Source organism: Caenorhabditis remanei, chromosome II (genome assembly GCF_010183535.1).
Source record: "Caenorhabditis remanei strain PX506 chromosome II, whole genome shotgun sequence".
Classification (NCBI taxonomy): domain Eukaryota; kingdom Metazoa; phylum Nematoda; class Chromadorea; order Rhabditida; family Rhabditidae; genus Caenorhabditis; species Caenorhabditis remanei.
Window position 1 is genome coordinate 2,164,037 of NC_071329.1, and position 21,329 is coordinate 2,185,365.

Consider the following 21,329-nt stretch of genomic DNA (forward strand, 5'->3'; position numbering starts at 1 on the left):
TTTAACTTCCGACTTCCTGCTTCCGACTTCCGTTTTCAAAATTTTACTTCCGACTTCCGACTTCCGACTTCCGTTTTTGGATGTTTACTTCCGACTTCCGTCGTTCCATAATTGTGGAATTTCCGAAAAGTATATTTTGCAGAAATGCAAGGAAAAACGGTCTGAAAGGACAGAAAATAGCCTTTTTCTGCCAAAAACTAAACTAATTTTCCACTGATTTTCGCGAATTTTGTGAACTTTTTCTAGGAATTTTTGAATTTTTGCGAAAAAATCTACTTCCGACTTCCGACTTCCAACTTCCGACTTCCGGGCGTTTTTTCACTTCTGACTTCCGACTTCCGACTTCCGTTTTCAAAAAAAGAGTCAATTTCGGGCCCACTCGTAGCACAATGATTGTGCAGCGGATACTTAATCTGTTCGATTCCACCCTGGTGTATTTTTTGGCCCAGCCAAGATATGTTATTCATTCCTGTTAGCCTTCATTATGAAGAAGAAGTTTTACCTAACCCATAACGGAACAATGACTAAAAATAAGGCGTGGCCTAGGATCTGTCAACTCGGTCATCGTGGTAATACCGTGGTATCGCTCCACACAGCAGAAACGAGCGCTACCGTAACATTTTGGACCCGAAAATTTATATTTAACAGACTTGCATATCAATCAATGTTACATAAAACTAACTAAGCCTACACTCTCTAATACAAACCAAAATAGCAACTGTCATAAAATAAGATCGTTGCCCTACTGACCCTTCACCCTCACACTAATCCTCCTTATCTCCAGTTTCCCATAGCCCTATTGTCTAAAGTGCTAATTGGTGTGGCAGCTGTACAAATGAATTGTACACCGTCTTCGCTGTGCGTTCACTAAATTTCTCCTCTTTCTCTCTGACAGTAGTCCGTAGCTAGCCGTTGCTATGATGACAACTAGCCCTTTCTCCTACCCCAGTCTACAAACCGTTTTGGAACACATGGAACCAAATCTGCGGTTAGTTATCTATGACAGATTTCAAAAACTCCATCTATAATCCATTTTCAGAATCCAATTATCCCTTCACTCTCCCGCTATCCGTTTTGCTGAGAAGGCGACGCCCATGAAAATCGATAATCTTCAACTGGACCGCACCATGATTAAAATCAATAACACTCAATACAAGCTAGGTGTTATCCGGATCTATAATGGAGATGACAAACCACACGGTATTCCAAACAGCGAAATGGAATTTTTCCTGATTTTTCTCATTAGAGCGCATTTGCAAATTACAAAAATGGAAAAATTATTTTTTGCACTGAAAATGCTGTTTTTCGGCTCTTGTGCTTTTGTTTCGAATTTTTCGCAATTTCTGCAACGACAGTCTGATAGATTGGCTCAATGCCTATCATTTGAGCACAATTTGAAAAATTTCTGTCGTCCCAATGATTTTATGCGGCTCTTTTTATGGTTTGAACAAAAATTGGTGTTTTCATATAAAAAATCGCGAATCTGCGGACCGAGACCTGTTTTTTATTGTGCAACTTGATGATATTTGATTGCTCAGCACAGAAAAGCCAGGAATTGTTATACTTTTGCTCCGAAAACACCGTTTTTCCTGAAAACTACATTCTGAGCCGCAGCGGCATTTCCAGACAACCAAAATTAACAAAAGATAGCTTAAAATGAAGCAAACAACATTTCCTATCAGATGGTCGTTTTGGATTTTCGTTAAAAGCTTTTTTTGAAGCCAAAAAGCTCAAATCGTGCTTCATGTGTCAAAAAAGCGTTCCCACGTGAATTTTAGATCAAAAAGATTTTTAGAGATCACAATAATTATTCACGCGGGAAGCTTCGCGGGCTGCACGTAAAACGCGTCAGTAACCGATAGGCTGAACTGGATTCGCTGTTTGGAACACCGTGAACCAGACCAAGTCGAACAGGATAACACTGCCGGTGGACTCACATATGACTTGAATGAATATGGCAGCCGTGATTACTCATGTGAATACGTTTTGCTACCAGGAGATATCATTATCGATCAAGACCGAGAAGGTGACGAGCGGAGTCGTGTTGGTGAGCTTCAATACCGCCGTATTATTCTGAGAGGCGCTATGATCCGTCAGGGACTAGAGCAAGACCCAGAGAACCCCCTAGCGGTGCAGAACGATGAAGTTTATGCCCAGGATTGTAGAATTATTGAGAGTAATCAATGGAGTGTTCTACCGCATCAATTACAAGAAGATGGTGGGGTATACCCGTTCGAGAATTACTTACAGCTTACTATAGGCACGGAGGGCTCGGAGAGCTCAAAGCGCATAAAAAGGGTAATCTACGCTAAGAAAATCCCAGAAGCTATGAAGCATTTGCTCACAATGATACTTGGAAACCGTAAGAAGAACCTCGATGTCGAAAATTTCAAGTGTGCTGACAGAGGGATCTTACGGGTCCCTCAAGGCCTCAAGTTGACGATACGGAAAATTCTGGTCGGTAATAACCTAGTCAAGACTCTCGACGCTCTTCAACCAGTCATGGGCTCCACATTCGACACCATCGAAATGACAGACCGCGAGTACACCCTAGAAGACATTCAGCATCCCGCTATTAAAAATGCGAAGAAGGTAATCTTGACATGTTGGTGTCAAGGTGTGGATTTTATGCTTGATACACTCGCTGCAAGGAATGAGAAACTATGAGGTTATCTGGAGGAGAGGAATATTCAATGTGGGGGAAGCTCTCGATTTTGTGATTCATGTGACGGAAAGTGGAAGAGAAATCGGGTCGAGTTTCTCGTTTGGCGTTTCCCGGCAGCAATTTGTGGAGTTATTTCTAGAAGTGTTACTTGAGGAAATAGCAGGTGCTAGGCTAGCAACCTTGGAAGATCAGGATGAGTAATATTTTTTAGCTTGAGAAGGTCACCGAGTCAGTTTGGAGTTATAGAATGTGCCATATATCATTGGAAATCTGGAAAAAAAGATAATTCCAAATAGGCTATCAGTTTTATCATCTGGAAATATAGCAATCTTCAATCGTGACTATACACATATAGTACGATCTTTTGTATCCAGACTTCTTTCATGCGTACTGTCGGAATTCTCCAAAACACCTTGGTGTCCGGCAGGAATTGAGATAACAAGTAATTGTGCTATGAAACTTTGACCTAGTTTTTTTCTCGAATACCAGGCCTAGAGGGCAAAAACTAAATATATATTTGGAATCAGTGTTTTCTCACGTTTCCAATGATATATGACACATTCTGTAACTCCAAACTGAGTTCATGAGCGCTCCTAATTTGGTTAATTTCAGATGCCAGATGTTCCCTTATGTCGTAAGCATCCCTATTAATGAGTCATCGGAATTAAACATTTTCGGAGAGGAAATTGACGAGAAAACAAGAATTGGCAAGATTCGGTTCAACTTCAAATTCCAGATTATGGAGATAGGGAGTGCCAAGGATTCATGCTATGGGTTTGAAGAGAAGATGTTTTTCGACTTGTTTGGTGATTATTGAAGTTTTTTCTATTGAAACAAAGAAGAGTTCCGACATTTTTATTCCGACAATATTCTTATAATAAATAAATCATTTTTAATTGATTTCTGGCAACATTTATTCACAGAAGAACCGCTCTGCACAGTTTTCACATGATTTAGAAGTAGAACTTTCCGTTCTGTGTTGACAAACAATGCTCTGGACATTGGAAATCCTTATTTCTATTAACTTTGGTCAAGACGCATATCATCTTCATGAAATTGTGCAGTTGAAGAAGTTCTATTACGGACAACACTAATTCCAAGTATGGACGGGGCTTTTGACAAAAGTGTCAAAAAAAGGCTACGGGATATCAGAGCATCGTTCAGACTAGTTTCTTTCAGTATTCTGGCTTATCGATTTCTTCTGAATCTGTCTCAGGTATTGCCACCGTTATCTTGACAATTCTCCAAAATTCCGTTGGGGGCACACATCAGCTGGTGACGTCAGACTGCCGCTCCGTGTGTTGCGCCGCTTGCAGAAAAGGACAATTCCATGACTCATATCAATTTGTCTATTCATTTTGTTTACTATTTGAACACCATCCACGACTTTTCTAAATCTCCACATTAATTTTACTATCTCTAGCATTCTTCTATTGTCCGACAGAATCAATACATGTCCGACCAATGGCAGTGTGAACGCAGGCGGTTTCAGCTCCTGGGAAGGTCAGGTCATATTTAATTGCTTCCGCGTTGCGGTTGCGTCCGCGTTATAGATCTCCATACTCTCACAGTCAGTCTACCCCTGCCCCCCCTCATCGGTCGTACCGTTGCCTTCTCTCTTATCCAGCCATGTCCCCTTCACCCCGTCGCGAGTTCACTTTCGTAGAGCCGCCAATCAATTCTAGCCATTATCTGCAACTGGCTCAATCAACTCTTCTAAAACTCCGCAAGAAGAAAGATAGCAGTTTGAGGATCCGAGTACTTCACAAGGAACTCATTAAGAGTATTTGGAAACTGCCGGTTAAACCAGTGAAGGCGCGTAAGATTCCGAACATTCTTAGAAGACGTGGAATTCAGAAGCTGAGAGCTCGTCGAGGAGTCGTTGCTCTTCCGTAAGTTTAAATAAATCAATCGATAACATTCGTCAAATGTTTTTTTTCAGCAAGCCACTATCCGAGTACATTGAGCAATTGGAAAAGGAAAGTGCTCTCCGAGAAACGAGTCTCCACCACAAAATGCTCCGTCAAGTCAAAACCATCAACAGATGCAAAACAGTCACGGATCTTCTCAAAACGTCCAAAAAACTGAAATTCGAGTGTGACCGTCTTGTTGCTCAGAGGAGTAAGGACAACCAGGAATCGATGTGGTCGTGCGAGAAGTGTGACAGAGGATTCAAGGACTTCTCGAGCTACAATCATCACATGGAGTACCACAGCAAGGTCACCAGTTTTATGGAGGGAATGGATTCGGAGCCAAAGTGTGTAGAGCAGGAGGAGATGTCGTCCAAGAGAATTTAATATTCTTGAAAGTCTGTAAATCTGTGTCATTAAATGATAATTTCTGTAATATTTTAATAATCTGTCTTAATTACTCTATCCATCAGCAGCTAATAAAACTTGAAACTTAAAACATCACAAAATTTATAGGCCATCATCAAATAATACATATACTTATTTTCTAATCTTCTCCTCTTGCGTCGGCTCGTTTTCCTTGCTCTCCTCCTCCGTAGACTCCGCCCCCTCGTGCTCATCGTCATCAGTCTCCCACGACGAATCCCTCCATGCTCTGTCCTTCTTACTCAACAAACTCGACCGGAACTTGATTCGATTGTTCTTGTCACGAAGGTCCATATTCCTTTTGACACGTCTCGTCGTGGCGTCCCGCGCGATTCTCGGTTTCAGAAGTTTACGTGATGACGGTGGTGTGCAGGACGATTCGACGATGGTGACTTCAGGAGAATTGTGGGCGGAGACTTCTGGTGACTCGGGGGATTGGATGGGATGTTTGCGGGGCCGCCCGACTGATCGCTTCACAACTGTTGACATTGGTGCTGGAAAATTTAGAGAGTTGCAGAGTTAAGGGGGATGAAGTCAACGGGAAGGCAAAAATTGGTCGAAAATGGCTTTAAAAGTTAATAAAATGAGGAAAAAATATCGAAAAACAGGCGGACCACCGGTAGATCAAAGCGAATCTATATAGATACACAAAGTAGGTCTAAAACATGAAAAAATGAAGCTAGACCACGTATTCAAAAACTCGTCCACGCTGAGAAAACTAGGCCATCGACAGAAAGTTAGGCCACTTGGTCAAAAATTTCAAGTAAAAATTTTTTAATTCACGAGTTTTCCACGTGTATTACACAAAAATCTCTTTTTTTTGTTTTTCTTACTTTATCGATTATTCCCGATTTTTTGCTTCACAAAAAAAACATCCAAACGATGCTCCGACATCCCGTCGTTGCATGTGAATACAAATGGTTCTCAGGCCCGCTTGGTAAGTCGCTTCCCTGATTTGATCTACCAGACCGCCCATTTTTTAGTTTTTTGTCTTTTAGAGTTGGGTTTCCTCATTTTATTGACTTTTAAAGCCGTTTTTCGACCAATTTTTGCCTTCCCTTTGACTTCATCCCCTTTAACTCTGCAACTCTTTAAATTTTCCAGAACCAATGTCAACAGTTGTGAAGCGATCAGTCGGGCGGCCCCGCAAACATCCCATCCAATCCCCCGAGTCACCGGAAGTCTCCGCCCACAATTCTCCAGAAGTCACCATCGTCGAATCGTCCCGCACACCACCGTCACGTAAACTTCTGAAACCGAGAATCGCGCGGGACGCCACGACGAGACGTGTCAAAAGGAATATGGACCTTCGTGACAAGAACAATCGAATCAAGTTCCGGTCGAGTTTGTTGAGTAAGAAGGACAGAGCATGGAGGGATTCGTCGTGGGAGACTGATGATGAGCACGAGGGGGCGGAGTCTACGGAGAAAGAGGAGGAGAGCAAGGAAAACGAGCCGACGCAAGAGGAGAAGATTAGAGGATAAGTATATGCATTATTTGATAGTGGTCTATAAATTTTGTGATGTTTTAAGTTTCAAGTTTTATTAGCTGCTGATGGGTAGAGTAATCAAGACAAATTATTAAAATGTTACAGAAATTATCATTTAATGATACTGATTGACAGATTTACAAGAATATTTAATTCACTTGGACGACATCTCCATTAGCTCCACAATCTTTGGCTCCGAATCCTCCATAAAACTGGTGACCTTGCTGTGGTACTCCATGTGATGGTTGTAGCTCGAGAAGTCCTTGAATCCTCTGTCACACTTCTCGCACGACCACATCGATTCCTGGTTGTCCTTACTCCTCTGAGCAACAAGACGGTCACACTCGAATTTCAGTTTTTTGGACGTCTTGAGAAGATCCGTGACTGTTTTGCACCTGTTGATGGTTTTGACTTGACGGAGCATTTTGTGGTGGAGACTCGTTTCTCGGAGAGCACTTTCCTTTTCCAATTGCTCAATGTACTCGGATAGTGGCTTGCTGAAACAGAAAACATTTGATGAATGTTATTGTTTGATTTATTCAAACTTACGCAACGACTCCACGACGAGCTCTCGGCTTCTGAATTCCACGTCTTCTAAGAATATTCGGAATCTTACGCGTCTTCACTGGTTTAACCGGCAACTTCCAAATACTCTTAATGAGTTCTTTGTGAAGTATCCGGATTCTCAAACTGCTATCTTTCTTTTTGCGGAGTTTTAGAAGTGTAGATTGAGCCAGTTGCAGATAATGGCTAGAATTGATTGGGGGCTCGACAAAAGTGTACTCGCGACGGGGTGATGGGGACATGTTGAGAGAAGGTAACGGTACGAGCGATGAGGGGTGGGGGTAGACTGACTATGAGAGTATGGAGATCTATAACGCGGACGCAACGCAACCGCAACGCAACCACAACGCGAACTCAATAAAATGTGTGATTTGATCTTCCCAGGAGCTCGTCTCCTGGGACGCGCGCAGAACTCCTTTACACGTATACACATAAAACCATAATTGGTATGGTTACGAGTAAAGGTTACGGTGGGAAAACCTGAGACAGATTTAAAAGAAATTGAAAAGCCAGAATACTAAAAGAAACGTGTCTGAACGATGATTCGATATCCCGTTGGCTGTTTTTTGAATCCTTTGTCAAAAGCACCGCTCATACCTGGTATAAGTACCGCCCGGATTAGAACTTCTTCAACTCCACAATTTCTTGAAGATAATAAGCGTCGTGACCAGAGTTGATAGGAATTCGGATTTCCGTATTTCGGATAATAAAACGGTTTTTAATTGTGATAGTCAAATTCGGCTGGTTGAGAGCTTTCAGAAAAGTATAATCATGACGGGGTTTGAAGAAAATTGGGTCCCGACGCGGAAACTACAGTAATCGACCCGGACTACTGTAGTTTTCGCGTCGAGACCCAATTTTTTTCAAACCATGGCATGATTATACTTTTCTGAAAGCTCTCGTTTTGCTGAATACGATTATCATACAATAAATCCCTAAAATATAGCTCGGAGCTGTATTGTCCTTCCGATATTGGATGTCTGCCTTTCCCCTTTTGGTTTCAGACTTCCGCCTTCATTTCCGAGTTCCGGATAACAACTTTCCAATATGAGACACTTGATTTCAATTTCAAGTTCATTTTATGTATATTTAAGTCAAAACAAAACAATTGTCAAAATAATAATTAATTTCTTCCTAAGCGCTCTGCTTATCATCATCCTCATCCTCCTTCTTGACCTCCTTCTCAGAAACTCCACTCAACTCCGCCCCCTCCTCATCATCATCATCTGTCTCCCACGACGAATCCCTCCATGCTCTGTCCTTCTTACTCAACAAACTCGACCGGAACTTGATTCGATTGTTCTTGTCACGAAGGTCCATATTCCTTTTAACAGGCTTCCGCGGGTCCTGCGCGATTTTCGGCTTCAGAAGTTTCCGTTTCTCTTCTTTTTTGACAGGAGGCGGATCCTTTTTCTCCTCTGGCTCCTCCTCCTTTACCGGTGTCATCATATAGACCGTGGTGGTGGCAGGGACCTCTGGAGATGTCAAAATATCACTTGGCGGCAGGGACATCGCCGTCCGCACCCGAGGGATATACCGTTTCGGAGACAAACTTCTGGCTGGAGACGATCGATGGATACTGGCAAGACGGGCATCACGTTTCGAAGGCGTGGAGCTGGCGGATTTTCGGGGCGAGGAGCGAGTTGGCGGGTCGGTTAGATGCTTTTTAGGAGTCGTGAGATCTGGATTTCGGAGGGATTTTGTGGGCGATCTGGAGAGGGAGCGACGGGTGGACGATGGACCGGCGGTGCTGAGGGTGTTCTCCTGGAATGAATAAAGAATTTTATGAAAAACCCGGAGTCCATAATACAGAATTCGGAAATTTCCAAAATTTGAAATTTTAAGGTTCAGCAGATAGAAATTCTTGTGTCTAGAACTGGCTGAGACTCAAAATCGCGTCAAAGGCGCCCCGGATTTACAGTTTTTGAGTTTTTCGCAGATTTTTTGATAAATTTTTGTTTTTTCTATTAAAAAATTGATAAAAACCGTCCCAAAATTATCAAAAATCGGCTGAAAACCACCGAAAAGTGTATTTGACCAAAACGCGTCAAAGGCGCGCCAGACTTACACTTTTTTTGAGTTTTTGGCAATGAATTGGTCAATTTTTTGAACTTTTTTACAAATTTCTGATTTTGTTATGAAAAATTAATAAAACCCTTCCTAAAATTATCAAAAATCGGCTGAAAACCGCCAAAAAGGGATTTTGACAAAAACGCGTCAAAGGCGCGCCAGACTTACACTTTTTAAGTTTTTGGCTCTAGTTTGGTCAATTTTTTTCAGCTTTTTTGATGAATTTCTGTTTTTTCATAAAAAAAAAGGAAAAACCGTCCCAAAATCATCAAAAATCGTATGAAAACCACCAAAACCTGCTTTAGACAAAAAAGCGTCTAAGGCGCGCCAGACTTACACTTTTTTTTTGAGTTTTTGGCAAAGATTTGTTCAACTTTTCGGATTTTTTGGTAAATCAACGATTTCTCTTATTGAAAATTGGTAAAAACCGTCTCAAAATCATCAAAAATCGGCTGAAAACCGCCAAAAACTGCTTTTGACAAAAACGCGTCAAAGACACACCAGTTTTTGTAATGTTCTCATATAAATTAGACACAAACGTCCTAAAATTATCAAAAATTGTTTCTGAAAACCACAAAAAACGCGTCAAAGGCACGCCAGAGTTAGGATTTCAGGCAAAATTTTTAAATTTTTTTGAAAATTGTTGAGTTTTTTTCAAAAAAATCGGATTTTTAGAATTCTTGAAAAAAAAGAAGCTATTTTCTACTAACCATCTCATCATACACCAGATTCTCGGCGGCCTGCTTGTCCTTCAGGTGCTGTTTATCTGAAAACCCATAGATTCCAATTTCATGTCATCACCACAAGTCTGCAGTTGCGCTCTAATGAGAATTCGCGTAAAACCGCCGTTATCAATAGAGCGCACTTGCGAAGTTGACATTTCAATCACTCACACTTCCTAACCGCCTTCTTATAATTCTGCTTATTCTCCTCACTCGTCAAATACGCTTTGATACTCCAATGACGGATTCCGGATGGGGCGAAACTCTCGATGGGTTCCCAGGTGGCTAGATCCAAGTGGTCCCAGCTTACTTGGAATTGGAGGATGCCTTTACGGCAGCGCACGTCGTCCACGGATTTTACCTGGAATAAGGGAGTGTACAGTAATCCATGGTACAGTAACCATAGGTTCGAGTACAGTAACCTTAGATTCAACTACAGTAACCTTAGATTCAACTACAGTAACCTTAGATTCAACTACAGTAACCTTAGATTCAACTACAGTAACCTTAGATTCAACTACAGTAACCTTAGATTCAACTACAGTAACCTTAGATTTAAAAACAGTAATCTGTGAATCTAAAAACCGTCCCAAAAAATCCGTAAAGTTGGTCAAATCATCTAATCACTTAAAGTCTAAAACTCTGGCGTGCCTTTGACGCGTTTTTCGGGGGTTATCAGAAACAATTTTTGATAATTTTAGGACGTTTGTGTCTAATTTATATGAGAACATTACAAAAACTGGCGCGCCTTTGACTCGTTTTTGTCAAAAGCAGTTTTCGGTGGTTTTCATCCGTTTTTTGATAATTTTCGGACGGTTTTCCCTTTTTTTTTGTAAAAAACTGAAATTCATCAAAAAAGCTGAAAAAATTGACCAAATCATAGCCAAAAACTTAAAAATTGTAAGGCTGGTGTGTCTTTGACGCGTTTTTATCAAAAATCACTTTTTGGCGGTTTTTATCCGATTTTTGATAATTTTGGGACGGCTTTTATGATTTTTTCATAAAAAAATCAGAAATTTGTAAAACAATTCAAAAAGTTGAACAAATCTTTGCCAAAACTTCAAAAAAAGTGTAAGTCTGGCGCGCCTTTGACGCGTTTTTGTCAAAAGCAGTTTTTGGTGGTTTTCATCCGATTTTTGATAATCTTTAGGACAGTTTTCACCAACTTTTTATACAAAAATTAGAAAAACCTTAAGTACAGTATCCTAGAGTTTAAGTACAGTAACCAAGGACACACCAACCGCAGACTCAAGTACAGTAATCCAAAGTTACAGTAACCTACGACTAAATGACAGTAACCCTTGATTTTGAGAGTTTTTTAGAATCTTATTACAGTATCAGTTCAAATACAGTGTCCTTTGCTTCAAGTACAGTAACCTTAGATTTAAAAACAGTAACCCTAGTACGGTATCCTAACTTTTAGAGTCAAGTATGCACATCACAACACAGTAACCTACAGTAGCCCAAGAACAGTAATCTCAAACTCAAAGACTCCCTTCTTACCGTATGATCCTGACCAATTTTCGTCGGTGACTCCTTCAAATGTTTCCTTGGCCTTCCGATGGCTCGCTTGACATCTGATGACATCACTTTTCCCCCTGAAACATGAAACTTTTGGATTTGACGGGGAGGAGAGGGCTAAGAAGAGACGGAATACATACATAGCACATACATAGTAAAATGCATTAAAGGGGAGCATAGTGCTAATGAGAAAATATCTAAAAAGACAGGTGTACAAAGGAGACTGACAGGTTTAATAAGGTGTTGAGTTGTTCACACCGTCATACTGCATTATTTTGAGATCCCATATTTTCAATTTTGGCATGGCGTATAGATTAAACCTAGAGCTCCATTTTTGTAGTTAACAACTTTTTGGTACGGGCGGCTCCTAAGGAGATATGGGCGGTTTATGTAAAGTAGGACCAAAAAAAACACAAAAAATAAGGTTTTAAAGGTGAAAAAAGGTCCAAAAACCCATAATTTTAACCTAAATGCGACAAAAATGAGTTTTTGAGCATCTTTGAAGAAAAGTGACCAGGTGGCGCAGTGCGGATTTTCGGAGCCGTGTGTCCCCGCGCGGAGGTACGCGGGTTCGAGTCCCCCAGGGTAAAAAGGTTTTTTTTTTTTTGCAGACATAGAAAATGAATCTAAAGGGTATTTCTCGCAGTAAAAACTGAAGGGATTTCAAAAAATAACCCAAAAAAAAACGATTTTTGTACAGAGGTTTACTGTCGAAAAAATAAAGTTTCGACAAGGATTTTCGAAAAAAAATTTCGCGGGCTGGAACACGCAAGCGCATGAAGTTGTGGGCGGAGTTTAAACTGCAAGCGGCGCGGTTCTTAATTTGGAAAAAAACTGGAATTAGAACCGCGCCGCTCAATTAAGCTTGCAGTTCAAGCTCCGCCCACAACTTCATGCGCTTGCCTGTTCCAGCCCGCGAATTTTTTTTTGAAAATCCTTGTCGAAACTTTATTTTTTCGACAGTAGTTATACTGCTTATATGTATCCCATAATTCCAATTTTTGCAGGGTGTATAGATTAAACCTAGAGCTTCATTTTTGTAGTTGACCACTTTTTGGTACGGGCGGCGCCTAAGGAGTTCTAGTGGAAATAAGAAAAAAGTAACATTTTTCCCACCCAGAGACGCAGAGAAAACACATAAGACGTACTGGTCAAGATGAGAAATACGAGAAAAAAAATGGAAGGGGGACACATTATATGCACACACACAAATACTACGTGAAGAAGACCTAATGAAGAGAAAGTGAGTGACGTGTATATCTACTGCGGTAATCTCTCCGTATGTCACAGAGAAAATTAATTGCCTATTGTCTATAGAGAACAGAGGTAAGAAGAAAAAGAGCTGTGGGAAGAAAAAAAGCGCGGGAAAAAAATTCAAATTTTGAAAAAATAATAATTTCAATAGAGCGACGAGGTTTAAGCATAGTTGTCAAACAAATTTTCAAATTTTTTGAAATTTTACGCGAAAAAGTCAAATTTTCGACTATCATTCAGAATTAGAAGAAAGTCTGAAAAAGCGTCAAAAATGGTCACATTTTCGAAAAAAAAGGGTCATATTTTGAAGCCGGGCCTTCGGTCCTTGCCGAGCAGGCCCGGGCTTTGACAACTATGGGTTTAAGCGATATTTCGTTGATTCGTAGTTAATTGGTAATTACGCTAATTTTTAGTAATTAAAACTATTTTAAGTTTTGTGAAAAGTGGGCGTGGCTTGATCAAATTTGAATTGAATTTTTCAACATTTTACATTACTTTTGAAAAATGTATTTGTTTTTTTCTTAAGTACATTTCTCAAATTTCATTGAAACCGACAAAAATCAGTCTTAAAAAGTTTTTTTTCCAAAATTTTCGCATTACTGGACAGATTTTTAAGTTTCGTAAAAAGTGGGCGTGGCTTAACTAAATGTTAATTCTAATTTTTAAAAAATTGATAAAACTACTGCTTCTCGTGAATTTCAAAAAGTGGGCGGGGCTTGAAACCTTTAAAATAATATCGTGTTATAAAAAATTAAACTGGCGCCAAAATTTTCCGTTTTTTTTTTTGAATTTTTGTGAAATTGTTTCTCGAAAAAGTCAAATTTTTAATTTTATTAAGAATTAGAGGAAATTCTAAAAAATCATTAAAAATATTTTACATTTTTGATGACAAATTGAAAAAATTTCAAAAAATTGACAAGTATGCCAATTAGACCTTCTCCACATGAAAAAAAATTGTCTTATAAAGTGGGCGTGGCTTAACTGAATTCAAATATCAAAAAATTGAGGAAAGCTTTTAATGAAATGAATTTTTCGCCACAAAATGAGAAAAAAATGAGAAAAAAGAGAGAAATAATTTCGAAACCAAGAAACAAGACGAGATAGTGTATAGATAGAGAAGCAGAGAAATTTTTACACTGCTGCTTGGCTTGTCTCCCGGTCCCCCGGTCTCTTCTATTTTTTGAAGAAAGAGAGAGAGAGAGAGAGAGAGAGAGAGAGAGAGAGAGAAAACGGGAAAAAGAGAAATTGGAGAGATAGAAGGTCACTCGTTTTTCTTTTTCTCTAGGAGAGAGAACATTTCTTCTTTTTTCCATTTTTTATGGCTTGATGGTGAGCTTAAAAATAGCTAATTCATAAGTTTGAAAGCGTAATTAAAAAGTGGTAATAATTGAGAAATTATAATTGGTGAAAGTGACAGCAATTAAATTTATATATAGTTAAAGGAGATTGCTGAAGTCATATGGGACATTCCGATACTATAAAAATTTCTAAAAAATTTTTTTAGTGATGACGTTAACAGCTACAGTTGAACGTCCTGAAGCTGGCCAAATCAAATAAAACGAAAATAAAAATTACTCCAAAATTTGAAACTTTGTAATGGTTCCCCAGATTCTTTAAAAATTGCCAAAATTGAGGAACATACACAACAAACTTTGATCTTTATTTTTGTAGTTTACAATTTTCCAATAGCTTTTTCAGATTTTGAGATACGAGTCTTTGAAGACAAGAACTTGGCACTGAGGGGGTTTGTATACATATCTGATTCGGAGGGCATTACTTTTACAAAACTTCACAAACTTTTAATATCTAACTTGTTTATAATAAACCTATTCACCTAAAAGTCTTCTCAATAGAGCGTACATGAAACAAAAACAAGTCGATATTATTATTAATGATTTATTAGGCAAGATTAATTAATTATTACAGGTAAGGGCAATCAATAGTAATGAAAAGAGATAGTAGCATTGAAGCAGACACGTTTTATTTGAATCTTCTTTGATTCAGAATCCGAATCCACATCCTTGACAACAAATGGATTCGGTACCAGGTGAACTTGAGTGATCGACGGCTCCTTCCATTCCGACTCATCGCGAAGACGTGGAATCTGACGACGTCGTTTTTTGGCGGCACGGATGTTGTTCTCCTTGGCGTAGTCCTCCCAGGAACCGAGCGAGTTGAAGACGTCGTCGGGAGTAGCAGTGGGGAGTAGTTGGGGAGAAACCGTAGGAGAAGGCTTAGAAGTCTCAGGATATTGAGTAATTGGAGGAGAGGATGACATGGTGGGGGACGGTACAGAGTAATAAGGAGTAATGACACAGACGGTCCCATCGGGGGTCAGGTCAACAAAAGCGATAAAGATCTTTCTTCCCAGAGCTTTTCTTCCCAGAGCACCCTCTTACCACTGTGACTAGTCATACCGGTTTCTGAACCCTTGACACAATTCCCTGAAGAATCCCCAAACTGATCCAAAAGTCGTCGATTTGCTGGGTTCGCTAGCTTTCAGTGGTCTTACAGCTTTCTGGGAAGACGTCTTCACCACCGGAAGCCTTGGCACAGGCCTGGATGAGTCCTGTTGCAGGCGTCTCCACAAAGACACAAAATGATTTTGATTGAGACATGCCAATCTCAAATCCTCTCGATGAAGGAGCTCTTCATGTTTAGATCTGGTCATTTCCAGTATATCAACAATATCGATTTCTTGTTTTGGTTTGAGCATAGCGTGAGCTGGGAAGGGCATAATAGGAAGTTGAGTAGGAAATAGTGAACACTAGTGACAGTAGGTGCTCTGGGAAGAAAAGCTCTGGGAAGAAAGATATTTATCGCTCTGGTTGACCTGACCCCCCTATGGGACCGTCTGTGTCATTACTCCTTACTACTCACTCTGTACCATCTCCCCACCATGTCTTCCTCTCCTCCAATTGCTCAATATTCTGAGACTTCTAAGCCTTCTCCTACGGTTTCCCCCCAACCCCTCCCCAATGCTACTCCCGACGACGTGTTCAACTCGCTCGGTTCCTGGGGGGACTACGCCAAGGAGAACAACATCCCTGCCGCCAAAAAACGACGTCGTCAGATTCCACGTCTTCGCGATGAGTCGGAATGGAAGGAGCCGTTGATCACTCAAGTTCATCTAGTGCCTAATCCATTTGTTGTCAAGGATTCGGATTCAGAATCAAAGAAGATCCAGATCAAACGGGTCTGCTTCAATGCTACTATCTCTTTTCATTACTATTGATTGTCCTAACCTGTAATAATTCATTAATCTTGCCTAATAAATCAGTAATAATAATATCGACTTGTTTTTGTTTCATGTACGCTCTATTGGGAAGAGATTTGGTGGAATAGATTTATTTATAAAAATAGTGTTTTACGGGTCAGAAATTTAAAATTCGTGTTTTCATTTTCGGATATTGACGTGAATGACCTTATTAAGGCTTACCAAGTGTTCCTAACTGTATTTTTGCAAACCGGGCCAGCTCGGAAACGCAATATCCTAAAAAGTATACCAAAACGTAGATCTTCTACAATACCGTGCACAAAGATACAAAGTTCAGCCGTTTTCAGTTGAAATTGCCCAACTTTGAGAGTGTGTCATAGAAATTCTGATTGTTTCATCAAATTGATTTTCAATTAATTATACAGTTCAAAAATAGAGCTTCATTTTTGTAGTTGACAACGTTTTTGTACAACGTCACACTGGAAAGTTATAGCACGTCAAAACCACTGGCCATTCGTATATACATACTACCAGAGTCCTAATAGTTCGAAGGGTTATAACTCGCTAGGGACCACCCGTACAAGAAAGTGGTCAACTACAAAAATGGAGTTCTAGTCTTGGGCTGTTTGATCCCATAAAAAGTCATTTTATGGGACAGTTAGTTTTACTATGACACACTCTCAAAGTTGGCCTTTTTCAACTGAAAACAGCAAAATATGATATGCTTTTGGCCGGTACTGTAGTTCTTGGGCCGGACGACTGAATATGTAGATAGAAAGAACAATTTTATTATAATAAACATTATTACTATCAAAAAAAGAACAAACAGGAAAATGAGTCAGACTCCCAACACCTCCAACTTCAGCATCCATTTTTCCCCTTCGCTTCCATCTTCCACAAATCTTCTTTCCACAATCACTCGAATAACTCTTCCTAGAACTGACGGGATTCTTATGCATCTGAAAATAAGAGTCAGGGTGGAATTCTCAATAGAGCACACTTACCGCCCTCCAAACTTTTTCTTCGCCTTGAACTTGCGAGCAGTCTTATTCACAATTTTCATAAGTTTTGAGGTGAATCGATTGCAAGTGAGTAGCATGTCCCGATTGGTTTTTCAAACTTTGCCCAGAATTCAATAAGACTAACGAAATCTCGAGGTGGCATCAGAACGTCGATTGGTAGGTCAAAAATTTTACACTGGAGATTCGTACAGGGTGGCGCAGAATTACCCGCACAAGCTATAAGTGCTTTATCTGAAAAATTAAAAGTCAGAAAACCATGAGAATCAACAAAAAGTTTTTTCATGATCATAGCAACAATTATCAGCTAATTTTGTTCCATCCGACCTCCTCTCTTTTCGATGACAGCACGAAGACGTCTAGGGTAGGCATCGATGGTTGCACGCAGGTACTCTGGGGACCTAATTACGTTAGGTAAAATTATAGTATAGATTCAATTCTGAATATCCACTGATCTGTTCACCACCGCCGCCTTCGCAACCTTCTTCTTCTTCCTCATCCACAGACCTGAAATGTATTATTTTCATTAATTTCCCATCCCCAGGGGTTTTTCCGTTCTCACAACAACACAATGTCTTCCTATAATTCTCGATAATAAACATAGTTGGTAGCGGATCGACAGCTGGATAGATAGCGATAGTGGCTGTGATAAAACTACTAATAAATCCCACTTCAATATTAAACATTGGGAATATGAATAGAATTACGATAGGGGCGTACATGAGGACCACTGGAATTAGGGTCTGAAATTTATTATTATTTTTATAGAGTTTACTATTTGAGACCTGAGATGAGATACCTGCATAACCAGCGCCTGAAACAATTGCTGTTGAATAGATTTCTTATAATACGAGGACATTTTCGACTTGACCAATGACTTGGTCAATTTCCAATAACACTTGATACCAAAGTAGATGACACAAAACAAGGAAGTGGAGATCATAAACCACATATTGCTCATTCCGAGGAACGCTGACCAATTAGGAGAGAGTTGGTGGGTGTTTGGAGTGTCGGTGGTGTAGAAAACGGCGACGACGTAGGAGATGTCTTCGATTCGGCTGTCGTAGCCGTGGAGTAGGGGGGATCTGAAAATTAGGTATGGTGGCCGAACATTTGCAGGTGGCCTAACTAACATGGAATGCACTTTCATTTAAATTTTTCAAATTTTTTTTTGTTGAAACCGGAAATCGGAAATGTGCGAAATTTCCAAAAAATCGGAAGTTTTCCGGCTGGAAAAGATTCCGAGAGAAGTCGAAAGTTTCGGAATTTCCAATTTTTGTTCCGCACATTCCTGGACCTACAGGGGCCTACAGTACCGGTCAAAAGGTTGCAAACTTCTTCCGTTTTCGGTTGAAATTGTCCAACTTTGAGAGTACGCCATGGTAATACCGATTGTACCATCTAGTAGATTTTTAATGACATATGCAGATCAAAAGTAGAGCTCTATTTTTGTAGTTGACAACTTTTTTGTACGGACACTCCCTGGAGAGTTATGGTCATTTCAAGACAACAGCTCAAAAATCACACTAATTTGCTTTAAAATCGGTCGATTTGAGGGATAAATTACTTGGTGTATGTCTCTTGCTAGGGAGTGTCCGTACAAAAAAGTTGTCAACTACAAAAATGGAGATCTACCTTTGTACTGTATGGTTTATACATAATTTACTTTGTGGGGATAATCAGTGATACCGTAACACCGTCTCAAAGTTGGTTATTTTCAACTGAAAAAGGATCAATTGAATGTCTTACTGTAGGGTACTGTATATTTCAATTTTCCTATGATCTCATTATGCTATGGTTCAACTTTCCCGTGGCCTAACATTCCCACCTCATCAACATATCCGTCTCGCCACTCGACCGAAACATCACCATCACCACCATCGACCACCAGACACAATAAACCACCGGTATCCAAAATAAGACTGTCATTTTCCTCCCTTCCAGATACTTCTTCCGAAACACGCAATCCACCGCACTATACCTATATATAAAATGAACTCCAAACAGTGCGATCGATAATCCAAAACTGCCACAATACATCATGATTAGATAGAATCCTTGGTTCCTTCCAAAGTAAGAATGCTTGAAGTTTCGGAATACGATAAATGCGGGCCCGTGTGAGAATACATTTGGTTCGACGATAGCGTCCAGGATAGAGTAGGCAATTTCGAAAATAGAAATGTAAAACATCAAGTATTTATATGCTCCGAGGTGTTTGGGGGATCGAAAAACGATTAAAATGATGAGAATGGAGTTGAGAAGGACTGCTAAAAAGGCCCCACCCCATTGGATGGTTCGAAGGAAGGACTTCCAGAATTCAAAGGTCAGCATTGATATATACTTCCTTATTGAGGATACAAAGGAATAGAGTGTGTAGGAGAAATTCTTGAAAATAATGATTTGTTATTCAAAATGGAGAGTGTCTTCTGGGAGTATAATAACATTTGTGTCTGAAAATATAATAAGGAACGTAATACAGCTTCTGAGAACGCATCATGTGTAGATTTACCAGTAATGTAAATTCACGATACTTTGGATGTATATTTACGAGGTGTTCTGCATTGATTTACGACGATTTTAGTTTCTCCAACCGCTGTATGGATTTACAGATCGTTCTATGTGTAGATTTACGAGCTTTTAGGTATGTGGATTTACGAGTGTAGATTTACAAAGTTTTTGTACAAATTTTCGAGATTTTAAATGCGGATTTACGAGTTTTTCTCAAATGTAGGTTTACTCTGCTGCGAACTAAATATCATACTTGCAAACCGGGTCGGCTTGTAACTCGCTTCAAACGCAATATTATTAGCTGAAAAATATACCAAAATGTAGATCTCAGCGAGTTCTATGTCCGTGACCAGATGGCTATTCGTTAATGTGCCGCGGGCCTGGAAAAAGTGCCAAAAAAAACGCGAAAATGACCAAAAAAGCCGTTCTAGCCCGACCCGCGGCACATTAACGAATAGCCATCCAGCCCGTAATAGATCAGTGGCATAGAACTCGTCGAGATCTACATTTTGATATATTTTTCAGCTCATAATATTGAGTTTGAAGCGAGTTACAAGCCGGCCCGGGTCGGCCCGTCTCGGCCCGGTTTGCAAGTATGCTAAATATAGTGGAGCGCGGTTGCACCTTCCCCTATCCCCTAAGCCTAATCCAACAAAGACAATTAGAGAATCAATTAGTTTATTATGACTAACTATTTAATTATCATCAGAATCCTCCCAATCCTCGAATCCATCATACTCCTCGATATCCTTCAGCCATTCGTCGCTAAACTCATCATATCCCTCCGGCCTCGGGGAATCCTCAGTGTCTTCTGAATCCCCCGACGTCTTCTGCTTCTTCGCTCCAACCAATTCTTCCTCTGCAGACGGTGGTCGTTTATTGGATTCCTCCTCTTCAATCTCCTCAAGTCTCTCCCATAAATCCGTGTGGAATGCTCTGTTGACAGCGATGAGTCTCCATGGGCGTTCTTCTTTCTTCATAAACTTTGAATGCTTGCATTTGGCCATTTCGATGAGATTCGGGAGGTCGGTGAGCCCGTTTCCAGTGAGCATTGGGGCATTGGAAGACATGGGACACTGAAAAGAAGGGATGCTGTTGGGGTGATGAGGTAATGGTAATAGGGAGGTTGGGAGAAGGATCAAATGGAAAATAGTGTGACCCAGATAGCAGTGTGAGTTGGGTCGACAGTCCTGAATATGTGATGATAATTATTTAATTATCTTTCCCACTGCGTCGGGTAGTTGGGTGATGAGTGACAGGGAATAACAATTGGGAGGACCCAGAGAGCAGTGTGAGTTGGGGAAGACCCTGGGAAGAAAGTCTTAAATATGTGAAGATGCGTCCGCCATCTGTCCACCATCCACCTGGTATATAAGGACCTGATTCCCCCATCTACAACTCATTCATTCCTTCTCACATCCCTCCTCTCCCACTTGCCCAGTTACCCAATTCTTATATTTTCCCATTTTTATATTTTGTGAACGACTTCTTTATTTATTATCTCTGTTATAACATTTTTCAGCTATAACTATGTCTTCTTCAACCTACCAAGTGAGCCGTTCCCACAAGCGCCCCATCTCCACCACTGAAGACGCCCCGCCCACCAAGAAGACCAAGACATCTACAGTACCCCACGCTACTCCAGAAGTCGTACCACGTCAATCCAAGAAACGTAGCTTCACCCAAATGCAAACGGCATCTCGGGAATTCGAGGAGACTGATGAGATGATCGTCAAGAAATCGGAAGTCAAGGAGCCAATGGATGAGTTTGACGAGTGGATTCAGGATATTGAAGATTATGATGGATTCGAGTGCCCGGATGACGATGAGGATGAAGATGTTGAGGAGGTTTTGGAAAATATGCAAAGTGTGTCTTTGTTTTAATTAATAACTTTTCTATAATAACCTTTTGATAATAAACTTTTTCTTTTTTTTCCAAACTGTCTTATTACATAAGTTTTCAG

General features: G+C 40.2%; 12 protein-coding genes across 12 annotated transcripts; 5 read left to right on the plus strand and 7 right to left on the minus strand.

The window, feature by feature from the left end:
- Positions 1 to 971: 971 nt before the first annotated feature.
- Positions 972 to 2,667, plus strand: GCK72_004015 (uncharacterized protein; the record flags this gene model as incomplete). Its single annotated transcript, XM_053724407.1, has 3 exons — positions 972 to 988; positions 1,040 to 1,200; positions 1,853 to 2,667. 3 exons carry the CDS (start codon positions 972 to 974, stop codon positions 2,665 to 2,667), a joined length of 993 nt encoding a protein of 330 aa, XP_053588601.1.
- Positions 2,668 to 4,294: 1,627 nt separating this feature from the next.
- GCK72_004016 (uncharacterized protein) lies at positions 4,295 to 4,962 on the plus strand (the record flags this gene model as incomplete). Its single annotated transcript, XM_003101502.2, has 2 exons — positions 4,295 to 4,557; positions 4,608 to 4,962. The coding sequence occupies 2 exons, from the start codon at positions 4,295 to 4,297 to the stop codon at positions 4,960 to 4,962; spliced, it is 618 nt and encodes a 205-aa protein (XP_003101550.2).
- A 153-nt stretch (positions 4,963 to 5,115) lies between these two features.
- Positions 5,116 to 5,490, minus strand: GCK72_004017 (uncharacterized protein; the record flags this gene model as incomplete). Its single annotated transcript, XM_003101554.2, has 1 exon — positions 5,116 to 5,490. The coding sequence occupies one exon, from the start codon at positions 5,488 to 5,490 to the stop codon at positions 5,116 to 5,118; it is 375 nt and encodes a 124-aa protein (XP_003101602.2).
- A 393-nt stretch (positions 5,491 to 5,883) lies between these two features.
- GCK72_004018 (uncharacterized protein) lies at positions 5,884 to 6,485 on the plus strand (the record flags this gene model as incomplete). Its single annotated transcript, XM_003101550.2, has 2 exons — positions 5,884 to 5,938; positions 6,106 to 6,485. 2 exons carry the CDS (start codon positions 5,884 to 5,886, stop codon positions 6,483 to 6,485), a joined length of 435 nt encoding a protein of 144 aa, XP_003101598.2.
- Positions 6,486 to 6,644: 159 nt separating this feature from the next.
- On the minus strand, positions 6,645 to 7,296 carry GCK72_004019 (uncharacterized protein; the record flags this gene model as incomplete). The annotated part of the gene is made up of 2 exons (XM_003101545.2): positions 6,645 to 6,987; positions 7,040 to 7,296. 2 exons carry the CDS (start codon positions 7,294 to 7,296, stop codon positions 6,645 to 6,647), a joined length of 600 nt encoding a protein of 199 aa, XP_003101593.2.
- Positions 7,297 to 8,188: 892 nt separating this feature from the next.
- On the minus strand, positions 8,189 to 11,433 carry GCK72_004020 (uncharacterized protein; the record flags this gene model as incomplete). The annotated part of the gene is made up of 4 exons (XM_003101553.2): positions 8,189 to 8,818; positions 9,835 to 9,890; positions 10,018 to 10,207; positions 11,350 to 11,433. The coding sequence occupies 4 exons, from the start codon at positions 11,431 to 11,433 to the stop codon at positions 8,189 to 8,191; spliced, it is 960 nt and encodes a 319-aa protein (XP_003101601.2).
- A 3,124-nt stretch (positions 11,434 to 14,557) lies between these two features.
- GCK72_004021 (uncharacterized protein) lies at positions 14,558 to 14,899 on the minus strand (the record flags this gene model as incomplete). Its single annotated transcript, XM_053724408.1, has 1 exon — positions 14,558 to 14,899. One exon carries the CDS (start codon positions 14,897 to 14,899, stop codon positions 14,558 to 14,560), a length of 342 nt encoding a protein of 113 aa, XP_053588602.1.
- Positions 14,900 to 15,028: 129 nt separating this feature from the next.
- On the minus strand, positions 15,029 to 15,358 carry GCK72_004022 (uncharacterized protein; the record flags this gene model as incomplete). The annotated part of the gene is made up of 1 exon (XM_053724409.1): positions 15,029 to 15,358. The coding sequence occupies one exon, from the start codon at positions 15,356 to 15,358 to the stop codon at positions 15,029 to 15,031; it is 330 nt and encodes a 109-aa protein (XP_053588603.1).
- A 162-nt stretch (positions 15,359 to 15,520) lies between these two features.
- GCK72_004023 (uncharacterized protein) lies at positions 15,521 to 15,856 on the plus strand (the record flags this gene model as incomplete). Its single annotated transcript, XM_003101536.2, has 1 exon — positions 15,521 to 15,856. The coding sequence occupies one exon, from the start codon at positions 15,521 to 15,523 to the stop codon at positions 15,854 to 15,856; it is 336 nt and encodes a 111-aa protein (XP_003101584.2).
- Positions 15,857 to 17,290: 1,434 nt separating this feature from the next.
- GCK72_004024 (uncharacterized protein) lies at positions 17,291 to 18,007 on the minus strand (the record flags this gene model as incomplete). The annotated part of the gene is made up of 4 exons (XM_053724410.1): positions 17,291 to 17,364; positions 17,420 to 17,600; positions 17,657 to 17,942; positions 17,991 to 18,007. 4 exons carry the CDS (start codon positions 18,005 to 18,007, stop codon positions 17,291 to 17,293), a joined length of 558 nt encoding a protein of 185 aa, XP_053588604.1.
- Positions 18,008 to 20,060: 2,053 nt separating this feature from the next.
- Positions 20,061 to 20,435, minus strand: GCK72_004025 (uncharacterized protein; the record flags this gene model as incomplete). The annotated part of the gene is made up of 1 exon (XM_053724411.1): positions 20,061 to 20,435. The coding sequence occupies one exon, from the start codon at positions 20,433 to 20,435 to the stop codon at positions 20,061 to 20,063; it is 375 nt and encodes a 124-aa protein (XP_053588605.1).
- Positions 20,436 to 20,895: 460 nt separating this feature from the next.
- On the plus strand, positions 20,896 to 21,249 carry GCK72_004026 (uncharacterized protein; the record flags this gene model as incomplete). The annotated part of the gene is made up of 1 exon (XM_003101522.2): positions 20,896 to 21,249. One exon carries the CDS (start codon positions 20,896 to 20,898, stop codon positions 21,247 to 21,249), a length of 354 nt encoding a protein of 117 aa, XP_003101570.2.
- Positions 21,250 to 21,329: the final 80 nt, after the last annotated feature.